General features: G+C 55.0%; 2 protein-coding genes across 2 annotated transcripts in view; both read left to right on the forward strand.

Moving 5' to 3' along the window:
- Window positions 1-3,078: 3,078 nt before the first annotated feature.
- FAM32A (family with sequence similarity 32 member A) lies at window positions 3,079-9,493 on the forward strand. Its single transcript, XM_040444797.1, has 4 exons — window positions 3,079-3,202; window positions 3,325-3,466; window positions 7,982-8,035; window positions 8,337-9,493. Exons 1-4 carry the CDS (start codon window positions 3,129-3,131, stop codon window positions 8,403-8,405), a joined length of 339 nt encoding a protein of 112 aa, XP_040300731.1. The 5' UTR covers window positions 3,079-3,128; the 3' UTR covers window positions 8,406-9,493.
- A 2,089-nt stretch (window positions 9,494-11,582) lies between these two features.
- Window positions 11,583-23,999, forward strand: part of AP1M1 (adaptor related protein complex 1 subunit mu 1) — a 29,792-nt gene continuing 17,375 nt past the window's right edge. The window contains exons 1-5 of the mRNA XM_040444798.1: window positions 11,583-11,742; window positions 17,163-17,319; window positions 19,207-19,274; window positions 20,787-20,917; window positions 21,629-21,776. Of these exons, the coding sequence (XP_040300732.1) occupies window positions 11,701-11,742; window positions 17,163-17,319; window positions 19,207-19,274; window positions 20,787-20,917; window positions 21,629-21,776 (546 nt within the window). The 5' untranslated portion in view covers window positions 11,583-11,700. The remainder of the gene's footprint in view (window positions 11,743-17,162; window positions 17,320-19,206; window positions 19,275-20,786; window positions 20,918-21,628; window positions 21,777-23,999) is intronic.

Genomic DNA, 23,999 nt, shown 5'->3' on the forward strand with positions numbered 1-23,999 from the left:
CGGTCAAGGATGGCCCCACCAACGAGCTTACTAACCCTTCTGGACGCCCTCATCCAATTCCGGAACACCAAAGATGCCTACAGCTGGAGAATTGGGCAGTCGCTTGCTGCCCCCTGCAGGCAGAACTGGAAATGTCAGGCACCGTGCCCTCCTTTGGCCTGATGGGGGCGGAGGCGAGGGGGTGGGGCTTGCTTCTCCCTCCTCCATGCTCCCTCAAAAGTCCTTGGCACAAGTTGGGCAGTAGCAGTCTAAATGAAAATGCACAAATCTCCATAAGCTTGAACCCAGTGACTCCACTGCTACAGATTCAGGCCACTTGCAAAAGTGAGCTAAGATTTGTGGGCACGTTAGATGGGCTTTGATTAGGGAGGGGCCTCACTCAGCCGCAGGACACCCAGCCTTTGACGAGGGTGAGTGGAGGTGACTGGGGCCTTGCAAAGAGCTCCAAGACATTTTGCTAGATGACAAACTGAAGACAGAGATAAAAAGACATTGTGCAGATGTACAGATGTGGGCATACACACTTTTGTGCTGAAAAATATAAAAATGAAATTGTTAATCATTTTGGAAAGAGGTGGGAAGAGAAGTTTCTACTTTTTTGCTTTCTTTCTTCTTTTAACTTTTTCTGTACTGTGTGGTTTTCTCACATGGGACATGGGCATGCATATATATGTTTAATGTCAGCAGAGGATTATGGGACATTTGGAGTTTCTTCTCTGTTTCCCTCGGTGTTTGACTCCACATACAAAAGCAGTCACAGCATTTTGATGGGGGAAAGGTCAGCGATAAAGCGACTTTAGAATAAAATCCCATTTTATTTTTAACATTCCAGATAATAAGAGACTGGAAATAGAGAAATCAAAACAGTAACAGACATTATTTCCAGATGGGAGTGATTACTGTCTTCTCTGGGCTTCTCAGTATTTTTCTAATTACATATTCTGCAAATAATGGTTGCATAGCTTTTGCAATCAAATACAAATAAACAGATGCACAACATTGTGAACGCATTTAATGCCAATGAGTTGCACAACTTGAAGTGGTTACAATGTGGGCTGAGATGATGACCTGGGCTGAAGTTGGATGCTTCCCTGAGCCACCCAGGCGCCCCTTGTTCTGTTTTTTAAAGGTGTGTAGGTCGCAGCTAAGGCAGACGAGAGACTGTTCTTTCCAAATCAAGTTCTGGACCTTTTATACCCCCCAAAAGGAAGAATCTCAAACACATTATGCTCCTTGAAAGGACCCTAGCTCATGGGGCACTTGGGTGGCTGAGTCGGTTGGGTGTCCACCTTCCGCTCAGGTCATTGTAAGGGTTAAATTGTACTGTAGGGCTAACGCTTAGCTTGAAAGATAACAACTTTGTTCTGACACCGAAGGTCAAAAGATAACAACCTTGCTTTTACTCTTGTCAATCATACTTCATACTCTTGTGAATCAGGCTTTACCAATGAAGGAAACAAAAGCTCAAAAAAGAGCATCAGAGACAAGGTCAAGGAGATCCACTGGTTGCAACTCAGCGGCAGAAAGTCTAAAATAATCACCTCATTCGATAACTGTTTCTGACTCATCTGGCAACTGTTTCTAACTCATCTGGGAACTGTTTCTCTGTTCTGTTCCCAGATAATGATAAAACGATGTGATCGGCTTGAAAAACTCTGTACCCCGGCTGTTCGGGGCCACACTCTTATCAAGAGTGTTCTTCCTGATCGGTCGGCCTTGCGTCTCATTGTAATAAACTTTGTTGCAACTGTCACTGGTGCCCGTAGCATTCTGTTTCAGGAGTCGTGTGGATGCAACAGTCACGAGTTCATAGTTCAGGTCATGGGTTCGAGTCCTGCGCTGGGCTCTCTGCTGACAACCTGGAGCCTACTTCACATGTTGAGTCTCCCTCTCTTTCTTCCCCTCACTCGCTAGGACTCTGTGTCTCAAAAATAAATGTCAAAAAAATTTTTTAATTAAAAAAAGAAAGAACTCTAGCTCAAAAGAATGTACACAGTAGAATTCCATGTACATAAAGCTTTTACAAAATATAAATCTAATCTATAGTGAGAGAAAACCGACTTGGAGTTGCCTGGGGAGAATGATGGGGGGGGGGGATTAACTGGGAAGGAGAAGAAAGGACTTTGTAGGAATGGAGTGTTCTAGATCTTGATTGTGGAGGTGATTACATAGGCGTGTAAATGTGATGATATTCATCAAAGAGCACAATTAAAATGAGTGCATTTTACTGATTATAAATGATACCTCAATAGAATACATTGTTTGTTTGTTTATTTATTTATTTATTTATTTATTTATTTATTTATTTATTTATTTTTAAAGTAGGCTCCACGCCTAAAGTGGGGCTTGAAGTCACCACCCTAGGATTAAGAGTTGCATACTAGGGGCGCCTGGGTGGCTCAGTCAGTGAAGCATCTGACTCTTGATTTTGGCTCAGGTCACCATCTGGGGGTTGGTGGGATCAAATCTCGCTATCAGCACAGAGCCTGCTTGGGATTCTCTTTCTCTCTCTCTCTTCTGTGTCCCTCCCCCAATCATGTTCACACGTGCACTCTCTCTCAAAATAAATAAATAAACTTAAAAAAAAAAAAAAAGTCGCATGCTCCACCGACTGAGCCAGGAGCCCCAATAGACTACATTTAATTTTTTCTTTTTTCAAATGCCATTGACATGCATTTCACAGAATGCTACCATCGCCCAAAAACTGAAAAACTAGTAAGAACTGATTTAGGTTTACAAAACTAGGTTATCTATTAAACTTTCAAAATACAGCAATAAAAGGGAACAGAACCCCAAGTGCACGCAAAACAATCAAGACACCACTGTATTTTAGGAAACGGTGTTCCGTCAAACCGGCTTCGCAGATCAAGGAGGCCCCAGGCCAGAAAAACCGGAATTGGGCTTGAAAGCCGGAAGTGTGGCAGAGGACAGGATGTAAAGGATGAGGTCGCTCCAGGCCCTCCCGGCCCCACCCACAACTGAAAAGTGTGGCCCAGCTCTAGACGCCGAGAGCGCACGCGCACCTCCTAGCTCAGCCAATCAAGACGAAGTGAGGCGGGCGTTCGGGAGGAAATAGCGTTCTCAAACAGGAAATGTAGCAGTTTACCTACGGAATCGCCGACGGTGTTATGGCGGCCTACGAGCAGGTTCAAAAGGGGCCCCTGAAACTGAAAGGCGTCGCAGAGCTCGGCGTCACCAAGCGGTGAGTGTCCAAGAGTACCGCGGAAGGTTGTCTTCTGTCCCCTTAACCGTCTTCTAGAGTTCCAGAGCTCTTGCCCCGCGATCCGCCCTTACCTCCTCTCCCCCGCGCTTCTCCCCTCCCAGGAAGAAGAAAAAGAAGGACAAAGACAAAGCGAAACTCCTGGAAGCAATGGGAACGAGCAAAAAGAACGAGGAGGAGAAGCGGCGTGGCCTGGACAAGCGAACCCCGGCCCAGGCAGCCTTCGAGAAGATGCAAGAGAAGCGGGTAAGGCGGATGGGGAAGCTGGGGATGCCTCGCGCAGCGGGTCTGGGTCTCCCGAGGTGGATGCAGAGACAGGGCCTGACGACTCGAAATTGGGGTCAGCCCGGGACGCTCGAAGGGGTGGCGAGCGGTCAGAGAGGCGTTAATTCCGGGAAGAAGATGCTACGTGGAGGAGGAAGAGTCCGCGCTGGGGGAGCTCCGGGGACGGGAAGCACCTCTGGCCAGAGTGGATGGCAGAGGAGAAGGCTAGAGCTGGCGTTGAAAGGAGGCCAGAGCCGGGGACCGAATTTGGATTCCAGCGCAGCCTTTCATTTGTCTAGTGACACTGGGCTAATAACTCATTTTCTCTCTGCCTCAGTTCACTTATCTGGAGGGGTTAGGATAGTGCTGTCGCCTAAAAGGTGTGGGAACTTTAAATGAAGTCATGCAGGTAAAGCATTTGGCACTTGGTTTGTCCCAAGTCAGTGTTCAGCTGACGTTAGCTGTTGATATTAAATGGTCATGCCTCCTGCTGTAAATTTCCAGGAAGTCTGTTACTTTGATGACTTTGGCAGGTTTTTTTTTTTTTTAATTCTTTTATATATTTTTTTAAAAGTTTATGTATTTTGAGGGGCGCCTGGTGGCTCAGTCGGTTAGGCATCCGACTTCAGCTCAGGTCATGATCTCGCGGTTTGTGAGTTCCAGCCCCACCCCGGCTCTGTGTTGACAGCTCAGAGCCCGGAGCCTGCTTCAGATTCTGTGTCTCCCCTTCTCTCTCTCTGCCCCTCTCCTGCTCGTGCTCTGTCTCGTTCTGTTTCTCAGTAATAAATGAACATTAAAAAAAAAAGTTTAGGGGCGCCTGGGTGGCGCAGTCGGTTAAGCGTCCGACTTCAGCCAGGTCACGATCTTGCGGTCCGTGAGTTCGAGCCCCGCGTCGGGCTCTGGGCTGATGGCTCAGAGCCTGGAGCCTGTTTCCGATTCTGTGTCTCCCTCTCTCTCTGCCCCTCCCCTGTTCATGCTCTGTCTCTCTCTGTCCCAAAAATAAATAAATGTTGAAAAAAAAAAAAAGTTTATTTATTTTGAGAGAGAGAGAAGGGGGAGGAGCAGAGAAAGGGCGAGAGAGCGAAAATTCCAAGCAGGCTCTGCACTGTCAGCACAGAGCCCGATGCGAGGCCCAAACTCAAGAATTGTGAGATTGTGACTTGAGCTGAAACCAAGAGCCAGAAGCTCAACCCACTGAGCCACCCAGGCACCGCAGTAAATCACTTAGCTTAATAGTAAACACAGTAAAGTTGGACAGTAGAGGGTAGGAGATGTTAGCAGAGGATGAATAAGCCCAGCCTGGTGTCTGGGGGAAGGGAATAATCAGTCTAGGTTGGTGGTTCTCAATGGGGTGCCATTTTGTATCCCACCTCCACCCTCAAGACATTTGGCAATGTTCGAAGACATTTTCGTTTGATAAAACTTGGTGTGTTGGCAGGGGTGGGGGTAGTGCCACTGGCATCTAGTGGGATGAGGCCAGGGATGCTGGTCAGTGTCCTACAGTGACCAAGATAGAACCCCCTGCAACAAAAAAGTGATCTGGCCCCAAATATCAAGTGTCCATGCTGAGAAACCCTAACCCTGGTCTGGGGTGTTTGGTCCAGTAACATCAGGAAGAGTGAACTCATTACTCTCAGGCCTGATTGAGTCATTAAAAAAAAAAAAAAAAAAAATGGTGAGACACACTGGCTTTGGCAAGACCAACCTGGGTTCCATTGTGTCTCTACCGCTTCTTGGTGGTGGTGTAGCTCTGGGCAGGTCGGTTAACCTCCCACACCTCATTTTCTTCCATCTGTAAGGTGGGTCTGAAGTCCTTACCTGACGGGTTTGTGGTGAGGGTTTTAACAAGCGAATGCACTTAATTTCCTTCCCTGAGGTTATAGTCACAGGTTAGGCTGGGGTGTTACTCCTCTTGGGAGAGGGGTAACCATCAGGCTATATATATACACATATACATACATGCCCCAGAGTTGGGCAGTAGTACTGGAAGCCATAGAAGTTATAAGGTTTGGGATGGATTTTGGAGTGAGAACAGCAGGATTAGTTGATGGACTGGGTGTGGGCTGGGAAAGAATGGGGGATGACCACGATTTCTTTCTTCTTCTTTTTTTTTTTTTTTTAATTTTTTTTAATGTTTATTTATTTCTGAGAGAGACAGAGACAGAACGCAAGTGGGTTAGGGGCAGAGAGAGAGGGAGACACAGAATCCGAAGCAGGCTCCAGGCTCCGAGCTGTCAGCACAGAGTCCGACGCGGGGCTTGAATTCACCAGCGGTGAGATCATGACCTGAGCTGAAGTCGGACGCTCAACCAACAGAGCCACCCAGGCGCCCCTGAAGCAGCTTTCTAAAGTGGGGCAACAAGACCTTGGTTTTAGAGAGGTTATGTTTGAGGGTCTGTTAGAAATTCAAATGGAGAATTCTTGTGGACAGTGTGATACCTGAATCTGCAGTTTGGAGGAGAGGTCTGGGCCTCCCCTGAACGTTCTGGAATTGCTGTGAGGAGACCCTCTGACTGGATGAGATCCTCCGAGGAGAGACAGTGACAGAGAAGAGGTCTAGAATCTGAAGTTGTAAAGGATCCCTCAGGAGAAGGAGGAAAACCGGGAGAGGGTGTCCTTAGGAGCTGAGTGGAGAAAGTGTCTTCAGGAGAAAGTGATCAACGGTGTCATTTGCTGCCAAGAGGTCTTGTAGAGTGACTACCGAGAGCCCGAAGTCGGTGGCATTTGGAATGTGGAGGAAGAGAGGCTGATGAGAGGGGATCCAAGGGAGGGTAGGGAAAGGCAAAGGTGGAGAAGATGCAGAAATAACTCTTGGAAGATCTGGCAAGAGGACCAGAGAAACAAGCACATAGCTGGAAGGTGGTGGAAGGTCAAGGGGACGTTTTTGGTGCTGGTGTTGAAAACTGGAAGTGCTGCCGTGGATCTGGTTTGAACCAGGGGAGAGAAGGGAGAAGGTGTGGGCGGAGGCAGGTGGAGGGGGGAAACGCGGAATCCCTTGTGGGCGAGTGTCCCCTGGAGCACAGCGGGCATGAGGGCTGGACAGCTCTTGGAAGGAGGGCCCCCGGGGCCGAGCCCCAGCCTGAAGTGGTAGGGCTTGGCGTCTCCAGCCCCATCACCCATTGTGCACGCTGCTCCCCCTCTTCTCTGGGAAGTGGGGGTGGTGACAGCCCACAAGGCACCCTGTGAACTTGGTGCCTGGAGTGGGGAGAGGGAAGGCGGAGCCCCGCCGAGCGCCTGGCACTGATGTCAGCTGCCCACGTCAGTGCGGCCTCTCGCGAGGAGGCACAGCCCTCACGTGGGCTCCCACGGTAAGAAGAGGCAGGGAAGGAAAGGGAGGGGCAGCCAGGTGGTGGGTGACGGGGATCATCTCCTGTGGGCTGACTCGGCTCGGCTGGGGCTGGCGCCTCCTTGCTCCTCCCTCCGCGCGCGTCGTCTCATCTTCCGGGTCCTTTCTTTCAGTAAGGTCATCAGACTTCCCGTGTGGTGGTTGACTTCCAAGAACGCAAAGCAAAGGCGGCCGGCTCTTACAGCTTTGGCCCAGCACTGGCACTGCGTTCTGTTAAGTAAACTGAGTCACAGGGCCAGCCCAGAGTCATGGTGACGGAGAACCGCACTAGGGCCCCACGACCAGGCAGCACGGTTCACAGGGGGCTACCAGAGTTGGCCACAGTCACCCGGTCAGTACTTGTAGAGCCAGGTGCGGCCCCGGGTGTGTCTGGCCATGCATCGCATGCTCTAGACTCTTCCTAGGTAGCATCAGGGATTAGGAAGTGGGGGTGGGGCAGGATATGGATTCTGCAGTCACGATTGTCACGGTGCTCTGGATCTTGTAGCCCCCCTGGCACTGTGTCACCAGCATCTGTTCCCTTGAGCTCCTATTACGTGTTGGGCTCTTTATCTTCCCCGTTTTTCTTTTTTTTTTTTTTATTTTTGAGAGAGAGGGTGTGCACGCGCAAGCAGGGGAGGGGCAGAGAGAGAGGGAGAGAGAATCTCAAGCAGGCTCTGAGTGACAGCTGGGAACCCCACATGAGGCTCCCTCTCATGAGCTGTGAGATCATGACCTGAGCCAGAATCGAGAGTTGGACGCTCAGCCAACTGTGCCCCCCAGGTGCCCCTACGCTTCTCATTTTTCATCCTTCCTCAAACCCCATCTGAGACTTTCTTTTCCTGCCAAATGGGAATGCCTGCAAGAGACTGCCCTTGCCCAGGGCTGCAGGAAGCACACCTACAGCTCCCAGTGGAGTCGACTTGAGTCAGTGCCAGTACGTTGCTTGACACTGACGGAAGGGCAGCTGACCTGGGTTCCTGGTGGGATATGCTGTGGCCGGGCATCCCTGTCGGACCAGCCTGAGGAGAGGTGAGGGAGGGGCGAGATGTACGCCCGAGACCTCCAGCCATTCCAGAGCCAAGCTGGCGGGGGCTTCTGTCTTCCGCCCCATGCAGGCCTGGGCTGTGTCAAGTGTGTGAGCTCAACCTCCGTGTCTCTCCTCTCTCCAGCAAATGGAAAGGATCCTGAAGAAAGCATCCAAAACCCACAAGCAGAGAGTGGAGGTAAGTCACGTGCCCAGGGGGAAAGACCCCAGGCTCTGTGGGGTCCCGGCTGGGCCCAGAGGTTAGGAGCCTGGCAGAGGGAGCCATTGGAGTGTTGGGCGGGGGGGGGTTGCCCCAACAGAAGCGACACCTCCCCGGGTCATGTAAGGATGAGGCCAGGGTTCAGGGCCGGGTGGCTTTGAGGGGAGGGGGCTCAGCAAGGAGAGGCAGGATGTGGAAAAGCAGGAGTGGGCAGTGTCTCGCAACCCTGGTGCCCTGCCCGAGACTCTGCTGATGTGGGTTTTCTCCTCTGCTTTCCCAGGATTTCAACAGACACCTGGACACCCTCACGGAGCACTATGACATTCCCAAAGTCAGCTGGACCAAGTAGCCTCCCCACCCAGGGTATGGAGTGGCACCAAGGGGAAATGGAAGGCGAAATCGGGGCTCTGTTTGGTGCCTTTGGTGTTTTCTAAGAACATTCTTTTACACACACCCTTGCGTCTTCTGCTGAGACAAGTGCTTTCCAAAGCAGTGTGTCCTCTTTCTGGAACTCGATTAAAGTAAGACTGTCCTTTTACTCTATTTTGGTTTCTCGGTAGAAGATCAAATTTTTTTAGTTCGGACTAGAGATTTTTAAAAGTCTATCCAGAGATTGAGGTTATTTTTGTGTGTCACAGGAAAGGGTCTTTGCCCCCAAACTGCATCTAACTCTGACAGTCAGCCAGCCATCTTTTCTTGGATGAAACGGACTCCAGGGGATCAGGAGGTAATGCTAACACAGCCGGCAGCTTACAGACCCCGTGGGGCCCTACGTGAGCTCTCCTTCTGAGCTTCCTCCTGCTTGGGGCTTGTACTGCTTCTTCCAGAGCCTAGGGAAGCCACTTGTACTTTCTTGGCCTTCAGATGCCTCCTCAACCCCCTGGTGTGTAAGATCACACAGCCTGGAAATAGAGCCACTGCCAAAGGCAAGGATGAAATGTACGCTTTGTCCCTGTCTGAGCTCCTGGCGGACTTACAGCCTCTTCCCCTAGTGCCCCCATTCCAGACGAGTTTAGAGGGTGTGGCCCTGGCAGACATCACTAATCAAACACAGCATTCTTTGTAATGGAACCCGGACACTGCCTGCCTCACTGCCCTCAACCCTAGGCTCTAAGCAGCCCCTGTGTTTATTCAGAGTGGCACATAACTTGTAGCCTGCTTGGCATTTCTGGCCTAAGGACATCTCAGGGGTGGCAGGACCTGGGCAGAGCCCTGGCATAGACAGTACAATACAGTCCAAGGGGAGGACCCACGTCCTGGTGCTGGAGAGCCGTGATCTCTTTTGAGGACCTACGTGTTCCTACCTGATGAGGATCAAACTGCATATACTATTGGGAGGAAGTCTCTGTTGACCTAGGAGGTGAAAGAATAACAAAATCGTGTTGGGTTTGGGGCTGTCATATGGTGAAGAGAATAAAGCAAAAAATAGTTATTAAATAGAAGTCTGAGTGTCTTAATTACAAGCGGTTTGACTATCACTAGAAATGCTGTTTTTGGGATTTATTGCACATAAAGAATGTGCATGCTGCAAAATGACCATTCACCCTCGCTTTGGAAAAAAGTATATGACCTGTTTTTTTCACCTGTGGTATATAGCCCCCCCCCCCCCCGAGGGGGAATAGACTCGCGTTAGCAGTGGCTCTTTTGGGTAGGTTCCCCCATTGCCTCGCAGAAAGGCACTTTGAGGCCTTTTCCATCCCTGAGCCAGCAGTTGGGGTTTGTGAGCATGATGTGCTGTGAAAAGCACGTGTCAGGATGGTGGAATATAGATATTCCACCTCCCTGCCTACCCAGTCTAAAGCTGAGTGACCTCAAATGGCAGGATTTCTCTTCTGTGGATTGACTGCTCGTTTGGACGGTTCTGTGCCATGTGGTGTGGTTCACTTGTGTAGCTACGTTGACTTGCCTGGGGCCAGAAAGTCCAAGGTGGCATCTCATCCTCCAGAACCTTTCTCTGTGTTGTTTATTCCTTTGGCCAACACAAGTCACATTGCCAAACCCAATCTGGGAGAGAACTCTGGGCATGGACACCAGGAGATGTGGTTTATTGGGGGCCATCACTGCTAGTCTAGCACAGTTTCTCAAGCTCTCCTGGATGTTAGACTCTCCCGGAGCATTAAGAACCACTGATGCTGGCTGGGGTGGTTCAGTCACTGAGAATTTTCAGAGCTCCTCAGGTGATCCTAATGGGCAGGAAAGTCTGAGAAACCCTGACCTACCACAATGGGTATGATCTTTTTTGAGATGGTGCAGAGGTCAAATCTGGCTTACACATTAAATGTAAATACCAAGGATGAAATTCAGATAGGACCTGAATTCCCCCACGTATGGAAAAAGGAGGTTATGAGTAACTTAGGTGTAGGGTGTGTTTACCGTGATGGTACTCTTTGTACCTGAGAGTTTGTTTTTTCAGAAGGCTTTTGTCCAGTCTGTTCCTCCCAGTCCCCCCACAATACTGATTTTAAACATCTAAACAAAATGCCCAGAGCAAGCCTGAAAGGAAATGCTCCATGATAAGAGGGGTCACCTCTCCTGGGTGATTTTTCTTTTTGTCTTTCTTTTTGGGTGCAGTATGAGGCTAGGGTGTTTTACGAGACAATTGTCAAAAACCCTCTCCTGGCCATTTTGTGCAAGAATGCTTCCAGCCCAGGATTTACGTAGTAGTCATTAAATATTCCAGTTTTCTCCTCTGGATTTTCTTGCACTTTATCCTAAGCAGAGGATATGTTGGCAAAAGCCATCTTTCAAAACCCCAAAGGAGGTAGGAGGGAAGATTAAAAATCAGGCAGGCAGCCTGAGTAAATGGTTCTGATACTGCAGGGTTGGGATTCCCAGAGCAAGTGATGGATGGTTCCGTAGGACAAAATGCAGGCATTTTGCCACAGCCTGAGTGTTCATACAAGTGATGAGATACTCAATTGATTAATCAGGGGTCACAGTTTGCATCACCCACTGCGGTCACTAACTACAGAAATGAAATATGTGCTTTTCACCTAGGTTCGGTGGGGCGTGGTTTTCAGATCATTCCAGGCAATAAACAAGCTCTGATGAGTGTTGACACTGACAGGTGACAGGTCGTGACCCTTGGTAAGACTTGATTGCTATTCAGAGTTTGTTTGACCTCTTTTCAAGGTAACAACCACCTTACCCTCCCCCCTATAAAGCATATTACAGTTGGTAACTGTATTTGTTTCCTAGACTACCCCACCAGGCTAGGAGTTTCATGGGGCTGGGCCCCAGGTGGGGTTCCACCGACGGTATGTCACCTAACTTGGCCAACGAAGGCGGGGCGGGGTTTCCAGCTGCCCTGGCTTGTCTCCCAGCCTGGCAGCCAGAGAGGGCCTCGTTTCAATCAGCCCCGCCTGGCGCCGCCCAGGCCCGCCCCTCTGGGCCTTACTTCCGGGATGCTTGAGGCCGGAGCGGGAATTAAGGGCACATCGGACGTACCGCGCCTGCGCGTACCCGCCTCGCGCCTGCGCCTTCCTGGCAGTCCCCTCCCCGGCCGGACATAACGGTTCGCGCGCGGCTTCCCGGGCCGGAAGTGGAGGCGAACTGTCGCGGGGCACGCCCGGCCTTGCTCAACGCCCGGCAGTCCCCGCCGTCGCCGCCGCCCTCGGCAGTTGCCGAGGCTTCCCGCAGCCGTCATGTCCGCCAGCGCCGTCTACGTGCTGGACCTAAAGGGCAAGGTACAGATGGCTCCGCACCCTCCCCGTTGCCAGGCAACCGGCGGGGCCTCGCCCCTGGGTGGGGGGGGGGTGAGACCCATCCTGTTGCTTGGTAACCGGCCAATGGGACCCACCCTAGTCCTAGGCAGGGAGGCCTGTAGACCTCACCTGAGGCCCCCCTGTTGCTAGGGTACAAGGCGGGGGCTTCGATCCACGAGCCCCGCCCTGTTGCTAGGTAACGCAGCTGCACTGACACCCCCCCCCCCATTGGGCCGGGTTCTCAAGCCTCCGTGGGGGCATCCGGGAACCCGAGGCGGCGGGGAGAGTGGCCCGCATCAGGCTTCGAAGCCAGGAGTGGCTCTGAGGTGCCGTGCGACCCTTGGCCCAAGGTGGTGAGGCGTGTCGGGGACAGTGTGCCCTCGGGCCAGCCCTGCCCTCTGTTTATCCTTCGACTTTTCTTTGCCAGTCCCTGTAAAAATTTCTTAACGTTCAGTGTGACACCGAGTTACGAGGGTTGAGTGAAGTGGGTGATGGGAGGGTCATTTTACAGAGGGAGAAACAGGCACACAGGTGTGCAACTTGCCCCAGGTCACACCAGTTACAGAGTGGCAGGTCTAGGAGTCGGCTGGTATTTGGGGGGCACCTGCCAAGTGCCATACAGGGTGTTTAGGCTTGGGCTGCTTTTGGTGAGCAAAATCGGAGTTGTCCTTGTCCTTCTGGAGCTCACAGTCTGGTGGGAGAAAGGGACACTGATCTCACAAAGTACAAATCAATGTTGGGTGCAGTGATGAAGCAGTGAGGATGTAATAGGACACTGTGCCGGGCTGGGGGTCAGGGAGGGCTTCCGGGAAGGAGGGACAAATCTGGCTGAGACCTGAAGGAAGAGGTGGGCAATTTAATTAGGACCCAAGTGCCATTCCCAGGGGAATCTGGGAAAACCTCTTAGAGGAGGGATCTCCAAGCCTTTCACAGTGGGCTGCTGCTTTTTCCCCCGGTCCGTCCAGTCTGGAAGGCAAGTGAGTATTGGGCTCTTGTATCTGGGAGTTACAGGAACAGTACAATGTTAACCAAGCCCCGCGTGGATCACCGAGAGAGAGAGAGAGAGCGGTGGGTGTCAGGCCTTGGTGGGGCAGGCAAGAGTTAGCTCAGAAGCCGTGGGGAGTGAAGAGGTGAAGTGGCTATCCCTTCCTGCTCCCGTCCCGGAGTCCCTGGCTCTAGAACTTTCCAGGAGTCCCTTGAGTGGGTTGCCTGCCCTGGATGCCACCCAAAGTCAACAGCTAGTGAGTCCCGGTGCTGGGCTCCCTTCCTCAGGCCTCAGGCAAGGGATCAGTCACAGGGCACACCAGGGGCTGGGTGGGTGCAGCGTTCTCAGAGCCCTTGTGGCACGTGTTCTTGCTCCCGTCCTGGCCACTGGGTCCCCAGAGTTCCCAGAGGCTGCCTTATCTCAGATCACTCATTCAGCAAACATTTCCCGAGCACCTAGCATGCCACCAAGCCCAGTGCTGCCTATCTCACCATGACTGTGGAGTTCAAAACTCATGGCTGAGTTCAAAACCCACCTCTGCTGCTCAGCTGTGTAACCCCAGGCAAAGTAACTTCTCTCTGCGCCTTGTTTCCATCATTGCTCACCCGAGGCTTTTATGGTGTTGTTGTGTGAGCTCTCTGAGCAGACGCTTAAGACAGGCTCAGCACCCCCCATGGCCCACAGTCCTGCTTAACCCCATCGAGGGCCTTGAGGTGGGGAGACACATGGAAGCTGATGGATCCAGGTGGTCAGATCTAGGTAGCTGCAAGGGCATGGACAAGGCCGTAGGTAATGTGGTTGCCAACCTCGATTTTGGCTGCAGAAGTAGTTACAGAAGGCCACCTGGAGGAGGGAGGTGCCATAGGACCAGGTGACAGTCAGCTGGACAAGGAGTCACCGCAGTAGGCCTGAAGAGTCGGGGGCAGCCTGCTGGGGCTGGCGGGCCAGCAGCCCTGGGGAATGCTGGAGCCTGGAGGGTGGCACCGGTGTGGCCGTGGGTGGTCGAGGATGTCCAGATGGGCGTGAGGAGCAGAGGGGACTGCTCTGATCCCAGGAAGGAGGAGCCCCTGGAGGAGATGGAAGCCTCGGAGGAGCGTGATCAGACCTGCCTTTTGGGAAGCTCCCAGGGCAGCCGCGGGCTTGCCTCCCGCTCTCAGCAGCCATGGTGCCATTTGTTACTCCATGCCCTTGGACCTCAGGTCTTGAAAGGACCTTTTGTGCGGACCGTTTTTAGCAAAAAATAAGGTAAGGCACATTAGGAAATTCACGACAACACGTCTGTCTGCCAGCCGCCCGGAACCTCTGAGCGCAAGGAAACCAGCATGGCCACATTTGGCTGCTAGAAGGCCGTCCGTGGACGCTTCTTGGCCCTTATCTTTCTTGTTTCTCTGCAGTGTCTGACATCACAACCACACTCCTCAGCGGGCGTCCATTGGCCTCTGAGTTGCCGCTCTCTCTCGTTTTGCCCATTTCTGTCGAGTCTCCTGGCCCCTCCCCTTGGATGTCGGCCCCTCCTGCTCGGGCCTGGGCGGCCCCCTGACACTGCCCCTCTCTTCGGGTCTGCTTTGATTCTCGCCAGTGTGCCAGTGACTCGATGTGTGCCGCATCCCAGAGGACTGCTCTAGAGATGCATTGTTCTCTGGGACACCTCGGAGGTCCTACAGCTGCCACAAACCTGGCCTTTGCCCTGAACTCTCTCCCCAGACCTGCTCTCTCCCACCTCATTGAGTGACACCACCATCCATGCGACTGTCCTCATTGGAGACCTGGGCATTATCCTGGCCTCCGTCCTCTCCTCACCTTTGTGTTCACTCCACGGACATTTCCTGAGCACCCACTGGGGTCAGGGTCTGTTGTGGGCTCTGGGACACAGCCGTGAATGAGATGGAAGTGGTCACTGTTCTCAGGGAGTGTTAGACTCTGGTGGAAGGGACAGACCATAAAGGAGGATAGGGGTTATAGTGCAGCAGTGTAGTGGGCAGTGAAGGAAAAGTGGACAGGTTATGACCTTTCAGGCAGGGCAAGCAGGGAAGACTTCTTGGAGGAGGTGCCATCTTTGGTGAGGCTTGAGAAATTAGAAGAGGCCCAGGCATCCTGGACAGAGAGAACTGCAAGTGCAAAGGCCTCGAGGCAGGAGTAGATGTGGATGGCTCAGAGAGCAGCTGGGGGACCAGGATGGCCGGAATGGAGTGAGCTGGGGTGGGGGCAGAGGGGTGAGATGGACAGAGCAGCCGTGGGGATAGAGGTTTGTCACCTCAGCATTGCCTGTCTCCCTTCAACCTGTCCTCTGCTCTCTCACCTGGGGCCTGCGGCCCAGGCTCCAAGACCGTCCTCACGCCCCGCCGACCAGTGCTCCAAGGTCTCCCCCTGGACTGCACCCCTGTTCTGTCCCGCGGCTTCAGCCACCGCCGTCCCTCTGCCTGTGTAGCACCTGTCCCTTCAGGCCTCAGTGTGAAGGTCACACCCTTGGGAGGCTCTCAGCTTCTCCTAAGTTGGCGTCCCAGTTCAGAGACCCTGTTTGTTTTGGTCACCTCTGGTCCCCGGGCCCAGCATGGTGTGCGGCAGAGGGGCCCGCGGTGTGTGCTGGGTGGGTGAGTGGACCTCTCCGGAGCCCTGGACACGAAGGCAAGCAAAACAAATGCTTCCTCTTTCCTTTGAGCACTAGGGGCCTTGAGGCTCCCTGCCAGCGGCAGTCCCCAAAGTCATATACCTGAGAAGGAAGGTGGGGCCTTGGGAAGCCCAGGAAAGCAGTGTTAGGGAGCAGAAGGGGCCGTGCGGGGGGTGAGAACTGGTTAGGATCTGGACTCAGCTTTGCTGGCTGTGACCTCAGGCGGCTGGTGCCAGAGTTCTAGGCATCACTGGGCATCTCTGTAAAAACAGTGGCCCCACCTCGTGGCCGGTCAGTATAGATTCTGGGCAAGGAGCATAGGAGAGGGGACATGGGAGTCCCTCAGTCCAGGCCTGGCTGTCCCACTGGGTGCCTAAGAGGCCCTAAGCGGCCTTGTGAACCTCAGCAGGAAAAGGGCACGGACCACGAAAGAGATGCCAGGAAGGAGGTTCTCGTTTTGATTCTCTCCTTCTCTCCTGGCTTGAAACGATGATAGCCATGGATTTTACAAAAGCCCAGGTTGTGACGCAGGCGGCTCCCAGCTTGGTCAGCTCAGCAAGGCCGACCTCTGCACACACGTAGCCGGGCCCTGCAGCTGCTGCCCACATGAGCTCACGAGAGCGGCGGCAGCTGTAGGTGGCGTCTCCAGATGGAGCCTTGCTCAGCCTGGCGGAGCTTCAGGCTGCCTCCTTGTTCCTTCAGGGAGGCGTGATGGACGTGTACCCAGCTGCGTTTATTCCAGCGCACAGCGTGGTGCGTTCGGTCATTGTCTATACCCAGGAAGCCAGAAGCACACACCCTGTCACCCCCTAAAGCTTCCTCACGCCCCTTGTGTCCAGCCCGTTCCCGGAAAGCCACCGGTTTTGTGTCACCGTCGGTGAGGGTTTTATGTAAGTGGGTTTTATGTGGGACAGGATATGGGACTTGCCGTCTGTTGTCTGGTGGCTCACCTGGCCCAGGGGTCTTGATAGACCCTCATGCTGTGGCTCGAGTCAGTGGTCTTTCCTTCTTGTGGCTGAGTTGCGTTCCAGGATGGACACAGTTCTTGTTTCTGGTCGCCTGTTGAAGGACATTGGTGCTCACTCTAGTCTGGATCCGTCGATCGATCTGTTTATCTATTTATAAAGTTTATTTAATTATTTGGAGAGAGAGAGAGTGTGCGTGTGCATGAGCTGGGAAGGGGCAGAGAGAGAGGGAGACGGAGAAGATCCCAAGCAGGCTCAGCATTGTCAGCACAGAGCCCAACGAGGGGCTCGAACTCACTAACCATAAGATTATGACTTGAGCCAAAATCAAGAGCTGGACACTCAACTGACCGAGCCACCCGGGCGCCCCCAGTCTCTGGGTCTATTTAAAATAAAGCCGCAGCGAACGTTTGTGTGCGAGTCTTGGCCACAGGTGGCTTTTAGTGGATGTGAACACTCAGCAGTGTCCCCTGATTGGGTACCCTGCCACAGGCAGAAGAGCAGAGTGCATTAGCGTAGGAAAGGCTCTGAGAAGGTCTGCAGTGAGAACCTACAGGATGTTGTTTTCACCTGGCATCTCCCAGTTGACTGAGTTCTGGACTGCGACCTCGTAGTGCTTTCCCCCGCGAGGAACCCAGTTGGCCCCTGTGGAGTTCACTCTGGGAAATGCGCTCCTTGAGGGATTCCCTGGGGGATAGAGGTCAGCGCGGCCTGGAGTCTCTGATGGCCAGGGGTGTGAGTGGGGTCCTCGCGGCAAGGGAGGTTGGCGCGTCTCACGCCCCGCCGCACGCATCTGGCTGTGGGCCTCCAGATGGAGGCAGCCTCACCCCCCACCCCCGCCTAGGTGCTCATCTGCCGGAACTACCGTGGCGACGTGGACATGTCCGAGGTGGAGCACTTCATGCCCATCCTGATGGAGAAGGAGGAGGAAGGGATGCTGTCGCCCATCCTGGCCCACGGGGGAGTCCGCTTCATGTGGATCAAGCACAACAATCTGTATCGTATCCCTTTGCGGGGGAGCTCCCGGGGGCCTCCCGCGTGGGTGTGTGCGCGTGCGCGTGTGTGGGCCCACAGGCAACCGAGAGTGGCCGGCACCTGGCCCGGGGCTGGCTCGGGCACAGCAAGGGCCGTCGGGCACACCCTCCCGGAGCTCCCTGCGGCCTGAAGAGATGAGCGGAGAACACGGTGGCAAGTGTGACGGGAGCTGGGCGAGGAGAGGGTGTGCCAGGGGACCTCATCTAGTCTGGGGACCCAGGAAGGCTTCCCTGAGGAGGTGACATCCAGAGGAGCCCTGCAGGAAGGCCAGGTGTCCACCATCCAGAGCAGTGGGCAGACACCAGGAGCGATAGACCTGGGCAGAGGCTCTGCAGAAGGAACAAGCTCATTCTGGAAGCTGCAGGAGGGGTGGCGAGAACACCGGGAAGGGGTATGTGGTGGGAGCGGGCCCAGGTGGTCAGCAACGCTGTGGGGTCTCGAGGGACGTCACCGTAGATGTGATGGGAAGCCTTCTGGGGGTTTTAGGGGGTGGGGGGTGGGGTGACACAAAATCAGATTTGCATTTTCTGAAGGTTTCTGGCCGCTGAGCAGAGGCCAAGCTGCAGGGAAGCCGGAGTGGATGTGGGGAGGGGGAGGGGGCCAGAAAGCCCCGGTCGGACTGCAGTGGAGGTGCAGGACCTGCTACCATCCTGTCTGGGTCCCTGAGGTCCAGCTCCTGCCCCGCCTCTGTTTCTCCCTCACCTCTCTGGAGGGCCCAGGGGGGCTGCTCGCAGAGTACTCAGAGAGAGTACCGCAGGTGGCTTGGAACCCGGAAGCTGGATGACGGTGAAGGCGCCCGGGTCTGGGCGGGGGGGTGAGCCCAGTGGGAGCCGTCAGACCAGTTTCCGGTTGGGCCCTGGCTCCACGTGTGGGCAGCGGGGAGGACACAGCAGTGGCTCACCCCTCCAGGTGCCGCTGCCCGGCGCCCCCAGCGCCCCCGGCCTGTCGCTAGTTCTGCTGTCCGGTGACGGTCTCCGGCCGGCCCAGCCTTGCAATGCCCACTGGTCCTCCTTAGCACCCGAAGGCATGCGACCCGGGCTGGAGGCCCAGCACCTGATACGTGGGTCCCGGCTCCTGGCAGGAAGTGAGGTGGACGTGGCCCCTGCTGTCCCTGCCACCTGCAGCTCCCAGCTCAACCCTGGGGCCTGGCGGCCCAGGCGTGTCATGAACGGCCACGGCCAGGGCACAGCCCCTGTGCCTGCGGGGGAGGAACCGGCCTCCCCGGGGGGGGGGGCTCGAGGCCCTTGAGGGAAAGAGCAGGGAGTGTCCAGGACATGCTGCCCCGTGATGACGTCGGAGGGGCGTCTGTGCCACGCACTTTGCACACGTTGCCTCAGCGACTCTGCTGCCGGGCGCCCATCCGGCAAGTGAGAAAATGGGGCTCCGTTAAAAAGGTTTGCTTCAGGGGCCAAGGCTTGCAGGAAGGGCCAGACCCAGCGTCGGCCCTGGCTGCCTCCTCTGGAGCCTGCAGTCCTGCCTTCTGCTCCCGGAATGAGCCGCACGCTGCCTGCCCACCCTGGGCTAGAGCTCTCAGCGCAGATGTCACCTCCTCGGGGCAGCCCCCACCCCGCCCCAGCAGCTGGGGCAGGGGCTCTCGGTGCCCCCTGCTGCCTCTCTGTCATCGAGCGCTTCCTGGGGTTTGGGACTGTGTCTGGCGACTACCTGTCCCGGGCCTGGCTCCGACCCAGTAGCCCACTGAAGGCCTGGTGAATGGCCGGGGGGTTGGGTGGAGGGAGGTTCTGAGCCGGGGGTGGGGGTGGGGGTGGGGGTCCTTCCGAGACGCGGGGTGAGTCGGGGTCTGTGAGGCAGCAGTCTGGGCCTCTGAACTCTCCTTAACCGTGGCCGCCATGCAGTGGTTGCTACCTCCAAGAAGAACGCATGTGTGTCGCTGGTGTTCTCCTTCCTTTATAAGGTGGTGCAGGTGAGTTGACCCGGGGAGGGGTGTCAGTCGCCCTGGCTTTGCTGTGTGCTCGAGGGCTGGAGCACTCCTGGGGAGTTCCGGCGCTGGAACCCCAGGGAACGGGAAGGGGAGCTCCAGCTGCCCTGTGCGTGGGACTTCGTGGCCTTAGTGCCCCTCTGCCCTGACGAGGGGAGGAAAGTGAGCAGGAGGTGGAGCTCAGGGCAGGTCGGTGCGCCCGGGCCTCAGGAGGGACAGATCCGCCCCACAGCTGGCTGTGGGAGGGTGGAGGGTGGCCCGCTGAGAGGCCGAGTTTGGGGAGGTAGGCTAGCCGGGAGGAGGGCAGAGCAGCACAGGCAGAGGCCCTGGGGACACAGTGCGTGTGGCCCGGTCGGGAGCATCGGGCTGGCCAGTGTGCCTGGGGCCCGTGGGGGGCTGCGATCAGCAAGGTGTGGGTGGGGCTGGGCTGCAGGGTTGGGGGCAAACAGGACTTAACGAGGAGTTTTGATGTCGTTCCTGACGAGAGATGGCGGGCGACTTTAAGCGGGGGACTGATGAGACCTGATTGGAGTTGAGATCGGCTCCGTGGCTGCTAAGCGGAGGAAAACTTGAAGGCAACAAGGAGGCCAGCGAGGAGGTTGCTGCAGGCTTCCAGAGCAGAAATGGGGGGACCGGGCTGGGGCAGGAGCCGTGGGGTTGAGGGAAGTGGAGAATCGGACCCGGGAGGCCTGCGGTGAGCCCTCAGGTGGTGCACGTGCAGCTAGCTCAGGAGTCACTGGTGCTGAACACGGGGGGACTGGTCCGGGCCGTGGAGACGTGGGGGCGGGAGAGTATGTGTCCCCCTGGGAAGCCCTGAGTGCAGGCTGAGGAGTAGGCTTTCGTGCCAGGGCGGTGGCCCTGTCGCAGGAGTAAAGAGGGGCACCGGAGGGCCGAGAGGGTGGGAAGAACGTTCTCCTTCCTGCCGTGTCTGGCATTTCCTGTGACCTTCCTTCGGTGCAGGTGCTAACGAAACCTTTCTCCCTTCCCTTGTTCGGTCGACTTAATTTTCTGTTGAACTGGGGGACATGTGTCCGTGGCCCAGGGGGCTCGGAAGAGTCCGGAAGAGCCACTGGTTCTGTCTCCAGTGGCTCTTGCCCCTCACCTGGGTCACTTGTAGCTCAGAGGCAAAGGGTGACTGTTCACAGCAGGGATTGAAGAGAAGCTCAGATGGGGCCCTAGCCAGACTGGGGGTGACTGTCAGGGAGGAGAGGAGAGAGGGACCCTCGGGAGTGGAGATGCAGGGCTTCTGACCAGGCCCCCGCAGGACGCCCGCACTGCCTGCAGCCCGCGACTTGCCTCACGGGCAGCCGTCGCTGTCCTGCCGCGGCCCCTGAGTCTGAGGTCGTGTCTGTGGCATGTCGCCAAGCCTGGAACGTGGGTAGATGCAGCTTGTGGGCAGGAGGGCTGTTGGTTCTGGGCCCTGGGGCATGAAGGACAAGTGGGTTTGTGCGGGCGGTCCCCCTCCCGCGTCTCAGCCCCCCGCCGCCCCCCGCCCAGGTGTTTTCAGAGTACTTCAAGGAGCTGGAGGAGGAGAGCATCCGTGACAACTTTGTCATCATCTACGAGCTGCTGGATGAGCTCATGGACTTCGGCTACCCCCAGACCACCGACAGCAAGATCCTGCAGGAGTGAGTGGGTGCGGTGGGGACCCAGGCTTGGGGCTGGGGGAAGCGAGCGTGCCTTCACGCCCTGTGCCGCCACCCTGTCTCCTTGCCTTTGTGGTTTCTGTTGGGCGGTTTTGGATTCTTGGCCGCTCCGCGTCCCTGCGCAACGGAGCGTTGTTCAGGGCGGCGCACTGGATGCCTGGTTATCGGGGAGTCGCCGCCTTTGTTTCCGCTCACGTAACTGAGGCTGAGAGAGAAACGCGTCCTTCTTCGCCATCCTGCCCTTCACGCCGGGGCACACGGATCAAGCACTTTCTGTGAACCCGGCCCCGCGGGAGCGGCTCCCCTTTTCTCCGATCTCCGTCAGAGGCGCCGCTCCCCATTTACCCGGGGCAAGGGTTACTCAGAGAACTGGCCCGCGTCTGCATCTCCTGCGTTGTTCCCCGGGGGGTCGGGGTCGCCAGCTCCCCTCCAGGGACTCAGTCCCCTCTGCACGTGGCCGTGGCACCTGGCGCACACTCCCTGTGGTCCCGCCCGTGCCGGCTCCTTGCCCCTCCCCCACCCCGGCCTAAGTGAGCGCTCTGTGCTCATGGTCGCTTGAGTTTTGGGGGGCTTTTTGGAAATCCTGACGTTCTTGTGTTAAACGGCCCAGGTGAAACTGGAGCCTGCCACTGGGAGGGGCTGTTTTCGGAATGTCCGTGCCTGAGCTCCTCAACTCTGGGCCTGGTCCCACAGGTACATCACCCAGGAAGGCCACAAGCTGGAGACGGGGGCCCCGAGGCCCCCAGCCACCGTCACCAACGCAGTGTCCTGGCGGTCTGAGGGCATCAAGTACCGGAAGAACGAGGTGTTCTTGGACGTCATCGAGTCCGTCAACCTCCTGGTAGGGCTTCCTCTCCTTTCTTTTCCTCTGGTGGAAAAAAGTTGTCTTCTGCACGATTGACGTGAGAACAAGCAGACTTTGAACAGCAGCGGAGCCCTGGGAAGCCGTTACTTTCCGCAGCAGTCAGGCCGCGGTGCAGCTGGCGCTCGGTCAGGCTTCCTTAGCTTCTGTTCTTGTTGGGGGTCCACACAGGGGCCTTGTGGGCGTTGCTGTGTAAAGCAGGGGGGAGGTTGGAAAGCGCAGGGATCCGTATTCAGAAAGACCGCCTCACTCACGATCCACTGTCCTTTTGGGCCTCACGCTGTAAATTCACAAACGCACGCGGTCCTCCCGTCGCACCGAGAGCTGTCGCGGCTCTCCTGCAGCTGGTTTTCTTAGGTTTCTTTTCTGTTTGTGCGTGTTTGCTTTTTCCTTTGGTTTTATTTTTTAAGTTCTCACTAAGTCAAATTGACCTTTTTTTCTATTAGTTTTAGCCCACATAGAGATTCTTGTTCCCCTTTGCCATAATCAGGATACGTGTCACCTCTAAAACCTCTCTCCTGCCGCCTCTCCACCCCCTGGCAGCCGCTGCTCCGGTCGCGTCGCGCGTCGCGCGTCGCTAGCCAGTAGGCCCCGTGCTCCACGCCGCCTCTCTGCCAGCCCGGGGCCTGGGCCCGGGGGTCCTGCTCCTGACTGGCGTTGGAGCGCCACATCCCCGTGCCCGTGTCGTTCACCTTCATCTCCTCCCATAGGCGTTTTTCATCTCACCTGTCACAAGAAGGGCGGGTACAGGTATTAGAGAGAGAGCACGAGCGAGCGCAGTCACGTACCTTGTACTACAGTTTGTGGTTACAACTGTACCATTTGATCTTTGTTGCTCTTCTCTTACTGTGTGTAACCTACGTATTAACCTGTATTACAGGTGTATACGTTTAGGAGAAAACATAGCACGTGATGAGGGTTCCCAGGCATCCACTGGGGGTCTTGGACCGTCTCTCCTGCAGATAAGGGGGACTCCTCTAGTGTTGTCTTGTTGAGGTTGTCATATGCGTGGAATCCCAGAGTATGTGACCTTTTCAGTCTGGCTTCTTCCACTAAGCATAATGTCTTTGAGACTTATCCAAGTTGCTGTGTTTATCAAGAGCTTGTTTCTTCTTCTTCTTCTTTTCTTTAACGTTTATTTATCATTGAGAGACAGAGAGACACAGAGCGTGAGCAGGGGAGGGGCAGAGAGAGGGGGAGACACAGAATCCAAAGCAGGCCCCAAGCTCCAAGCTGTGAGCACAGAGCCCGATGCGGGGCTCGAACTCACAAACCGCGGGATCATGACCTGAGCCGATGTCAGACCCTTAACCAACTGAGCCACCCAGGCGCGCCCCGCCTGTTTCTTCTTATATCCATTTGTATTTATTTTATTTTTGGAACCACACCGTGTTTATCCATTCAGCTCTTGAAAGACTTTTGGGTTGTTTCCAGTGTTGGGCTATTGTGAGTGGAGTTGCTATAAACATTTCGTGTGCAGGTTTATGTGTAAACGGAAGTTTTTCTTTCTCGAGGGCAAATACCCAGAGTGGGATCGCTGAGTCACATGGTAAGCGTACATTTAACTTTATAAGAAACCGCCAGACCGTCTTCCAGACTGGCTGCTCCATTTTTGCCTTTTCACCAGCAGTGGATGAGAGTTCTGGTGGTTCCGTATCCTCGAGCACTGTTTTGGTTTTCTGCATCTTTTTTTTTTTTTCAACGTTTATTTATTTTTGGGACAGAGAGAGACAGAGCATGAACGGGGGAGGGGCAGAGAGAGAGGGAGACACAGAATCGGAAACAGGCTCCAGGCTCCGAGCCATCAGCCCAGAGCCCGACGCGGGGCTCGAACTCACGGACTGCGAGATCGTGACCTGGCTGAAGTCGGACTCTTAACCGACTGCGCCACCCAGGCGCCCCTTTATTTATCTTATTTATTTTAGAGAGAGAACGTGAGTGAGTGAGGGGCAGAGAGAGAGAGGGAGACACAGAATCGGAAACAGGCTCCAGGCTCTGAGCCATCAGCCCAGAGCCTGATGCGGGGCTCGAACTCATGGACCGTGAGATCATGACCTGAGCCGAAGTCGGGTGCTCAACTGACTGGGCCACCCAGGCGCCGCTAGGCCAATTGGAATTTAAATAAAAATTTAACAATATACTCTTTAAATATATTAAAAAAAAAAAAATTTTTTTTTTCCCAACGTTTATTTATTTTTGGGA

The sequence above is a fragment of the Herpailurus yagouaroundi genome, unplaced genomic scaffold, assembly GCF_014898765.1.
Source record: "Herpailurus yagouaroundi ecotype Mexico unplaced genomic scaffold, PumYag 193, whole genome shotgun sequence".
NCBI classification, from domain to species: Eukaryota; Metazoa; Chordata; class Mammalia; order Carnivora; family Felidae; genus Herpailurus; species Herpailurus yagouaroundi.

What these genes read in the sequence shown, in the direction of transcription:
- FAM32A (XM_040444797.1), top strand. Translation starts at nt 3,129, where the DNA reads ATGGCGGCCTACGAGCAGGTTCAAAAGGGGCCCCTGAAACTGAAAGGC. An exon ending in GAGCTCGGCGTCACCAAGCG is followed by an intron (nt 3,203 to 3,324) that starts GTGAGTGTCCAA and finishes CTCCCCTCCCAG; the next exon opens with GAAGAAGAAAAAGAAGGACA. An exon ending in CCCACAAGCAGAGAGTGGAG is followed by an intron (nt 8,036 to 8,336) that starts GTAAGTCACGTG and finishes CTGCTTTCCCAG; the next exon opens with GATTTCAACAGACACCTGGA.